The sequence below is a fragment of the Geospiza fortis genome, unplaced genomic scaffold (assembly GCF_000277835.1).
Source record: "Geospiza fortis unplaced genomic scaffold, GeoFor_1.0 scaffold392, whole genome shotgun sequence".
NCBI classification, from domain to species: domain Eukaryota; kingdom Metazoa; phylum Chordata; class Aves; order Passeriformes; family Thraupidae; genus Geospiza; species Geospiza fortis.
Genome location: NW_005054541.1, coordinates 557,530 through 560,673, shown reverse-complemented (window position 1 = coordinate 560,673; position 3,144 = coordinate 557,530). Strand labels below are relative to the sequence as shown.

The 3,144-nt window shown below is 58.3% G+C and overlaps 2 protein-coding genes across 2 annotated transcripts in view; both read left to right on the top strand.

The window, feature by feature from the left end:
• Positions 1 to 876, top strand: part of FOXRED1 (FAD dependent oxidoreductase domain containing 1) — a gene marked incomplete at its 5' end in the record, with an annotated part of 3,181 nt that extends 2,305 nt beyond the window's left edge. The window contains one exon of the mRNA XM_031063909.1: positions 1 to 876. This exon is cut by the window's left edge and continues 297 nt beyond it. Within this exon, the coding sequence (XP_030919769.1) occupies positions 1 to 69 (69 nt within the window).
• Positions 877 to 2,642: 1,766 nt separating this feature from the next.
• EI24 (EI24 autophagy associated transmembrane protein) overlaps positions 2,643 to 3,144 on the top strand; it is a 7,078-nt gene continuing 6,576 nt past the window's right edge. The window contains exon 1 of the mRNA XM_005431669.3: positions 2,643 to 2,815. Coding sequence (XP_005431726.2) covers positions 2,774 to 2,815 — 42 coding nt within the window. The 5' untranslated portion in view covers positions 2,643 to 2,773. The remainder of the gene's footprint in view (positions 2,816 to 3,144) is intronic.

The following is a 3,144-nucleotide window of genomic DNA, read 5'->3' as shown; positions in this document are numbered from 1 at the left end:
GACCGGCGCAGGCGGGGCGGGGACAGGCTGCTGGATGGGGAGCCACTGCAGGAGCACGGCGTGGTTTGATGGGGGCCGGGAGGGGGGAAACTGAGGCACAGCCCTGGACCCCCTCCCCAGGCCAGAGGGGGCATCCTGTAGGAATAAAATGGATGTGTGGATGATGAGTGTGCCAGAGAATCAATGGGGTCCATGCCTGCCATGCTCCCTCCACCAGTGCTACCAGTATCCTCCCAGTATCCTCAGTTCTAATGTCCCCATTGACACCTTCCACAACTTCAGTGTCCCTGCTACACTCCATTCCCTCCCAGTGTCCCCATTATGTTCCCATACCTGCAGTCCCCAGGGTCTCACAGTGTTACCTATTATCTCCCCAGTTCCCCCTAATCCCAGTATCCCCACGGTCACCCATTCCCCCAGTGCTCCCGTTATCCGCTGCTCCAATCGCCTCCAGCCCCAGTACCCCCATTACGTTCCTATCCTCCAGATCCAGTGTCCATGTTATTCCCCCAGTGTCCCTCACTGTCCCCATAGTGTCCCCTCTAACCCCCATTTTCCCCAGTGTGGTGGCATTCACATTCTCTGAACAGTGAGATTCATAATTCTCTCTCCCAGGAGTTTTCTTGTGGAAGGCAGTGAGAGAGAAGAAGGAAAACAATTCTCTCTACTTGCTGCTCCTGTTTGGCATATGTGGAATGTGTTACCGAGATTGTTTACTGAAAGGGATTTATTAATTGGACTGGTGATGGTTGTTTGGACTGATTCACCAGTTGGGTCTAAGCTGTGTGTCTGGAAAGGGTCACAGGTTTTTTTCTTCAGTTTAGTGTAATTTAGTACAGAGTATAGTATACTATGTAATATAGCCTAATAGAGTTTGTCATCAGCCTTCTGAATCTTGGAGTCGTTATTCCCCAGAGCACGTTATTCCCCAGCTGGGGATGCCTGCATCGACACCCCCAGTCCTTCCATCATGATCCAGTGCCCTCAATATTCCCCAGTGCCTCCAGCCCCAGTATCCTCAGCATTCCCACTACAGTCCTGCAGAGTGCTCATCTCCAGTGCCCCCATTATCCCCAGTATCCCCTCATTATCTGCCCCAGTGTCCCCAGCTGCATTAGGCCCATTATCTCCCCAGTGCCCCCAGCCCCAGTATCCCCACAGTGTTCCCAGTATCCCCACAGTGCCCCAGCCCCAGTACTCCCATTCCCCCCAGTATCCCCCCAGTGTTCCCAGTGTCCCTGGCCCCAGTACACCCATTCTGCCCGATATCCCCAGTATCCCCCCAGTATTCTCAGTATCTCCACAGTGCCCCAGCCCCAATATGCCCATTACCCTGGTATCCCTCCAGTGTTCCCAGTATCTCCCCACTGTTCCCAGTACTCCCATTCCCCCCGGTATCCCCCAGTATTCCCAGTATCCCCCCAGTGTTCCCAATTCCCTTCCCCGTGCATGTGGCGCCCTCTGGCGGTGACCCCCAGGTCACCCCTCAGCTGTGAGGGGCGCAGACCCCCAGGTCACCCCTCAGCTGTGAGGGGCGCAGACCCCCAGGTCACCCCTCAGCTGTGAGGGGCGCAGACCCCCAGGTCACCCCTCAGCTGTGAGGGGCGCAGACCCCCAGGTCACCCCTCAGCTGTGAGGGGCGCAGACCCCCAGGTCACCCCTCAGCTGTGAGGGGCGCAGACCCCCAGGTCACCCCTCAGCTGTGAGGGGCGCAGACCCCCAGGTCACCCCTCAGCTGTGAGGGGCGCAGACCCCCAGGTCACCCCTCAGCTGTGAGGGGCGCAGACCCCCAGGTCACCCCTCAGCTGTGAGGGGCGCAGACCCCCAGGTCACCCCTCAGCTGTGAGGGGCGCAGACCCCCAGGTCACCCCTCAGCTGTGAGGGGCGCAGACCCCCAGGTCACCCCTCAGCTGTGAGGGGCGCAGACCCCCAGGTCACCCCTCAGCTGTGAGGGGCGCAGACCCCCAGGTCACCCCTCAGCTGTGAGGGGCGCAGACCCCCAGGTCACCCCTCAGCTGTGAGGGGCGCAGACCCCCAGGTCACCCCTCAGCTGTGAGGGGTGCAGACCCCCAGGTCACCCCTCAGCTGTGAGGGGTGCAGACCCCCAGGTCACCCCCCCCAGCAGGGGCCATTCCTGTGGGTGCCCTCCTCGGCAGGGTGTTCCATGACTCGGGTTTTAGGAGGAAGCTGCCCGTGATTAACTGGGTAATAAATCTGGAGGTCAGTTCTGGTTCCGCAGCTTAGATCCCGGCAGGGTTTGACTCAATAACCAAAACAAACGCGTTTTTAAAATGGTTTTAAACTGTTTGCGTCCCGCGGCTGCAGCAGCAGCGCTGCCATGCCGGGGTTGGTGACTTCAGCCTGCTCCAGAGCTGCCGGGAGCTCTGCTGGGAGGAACGCGAGGTTTGCATCCTGCTGGGCAAGCACGAGTTTTGGTAGCTGCCGGTTTATTTTTGCCTTGTTTCAGAGGCTGGCTTTCTTTCTCTCGTGGTTTCCAAGAGCTGTTCCTCCAACCCTGGGCTCGCTGGGTCCATTCCCTGGCCTGTTGGAGGGTGGCTGTGCCCAGTGAGGGCCGGGAATGCTGTTGGGAGTCAGCGGGGTGTGCCTGACCCTGGCATTCCCGGCCAGCCCGCTGGTCCCAGCTGTGCCCTGTGTGTTCTCTCCGCAGGCTCCTCCGTTTCCCTTCTCTCCAGGATGAGAGAGGCCTGGGCCCGGCTCTCCCCCTCTCCCTGTAGTTGATAGTTTGGGAAGCAGAGGTGATGCTGGAGTCGAGATGGCTGACAGCGTGAGAATCTTCCTTCATGACCTCGTCAGGGTGAGGCTCCTGGGGCTGCTGCTGCCACTTTGGGAGCACGCTCCTTCCCATGGCATTGCTTTTCTGCTCTTTCAGTGCAGAATTTGGGAATTAATAAAGGTTGAAAGAGTCTCCCTGATGTAAGTCTTGTAGAGACTGCCCTGGCTGAGACATGGTGTGAATCTGTGCAGGGATTCCTTCCAGGATTTCTGGGTTTGGATAAAATCAGGGGCACAATTGGTGTGGAGCTGGTTCTTGGTGACTTTTCCAAGGAGGGAAAAGGGCCTCCAGGTGTATTTCAACCCTGTTGAGTGGTGGTGTGTCTATTGCAGAGGGCTCAGTGTTTGCTG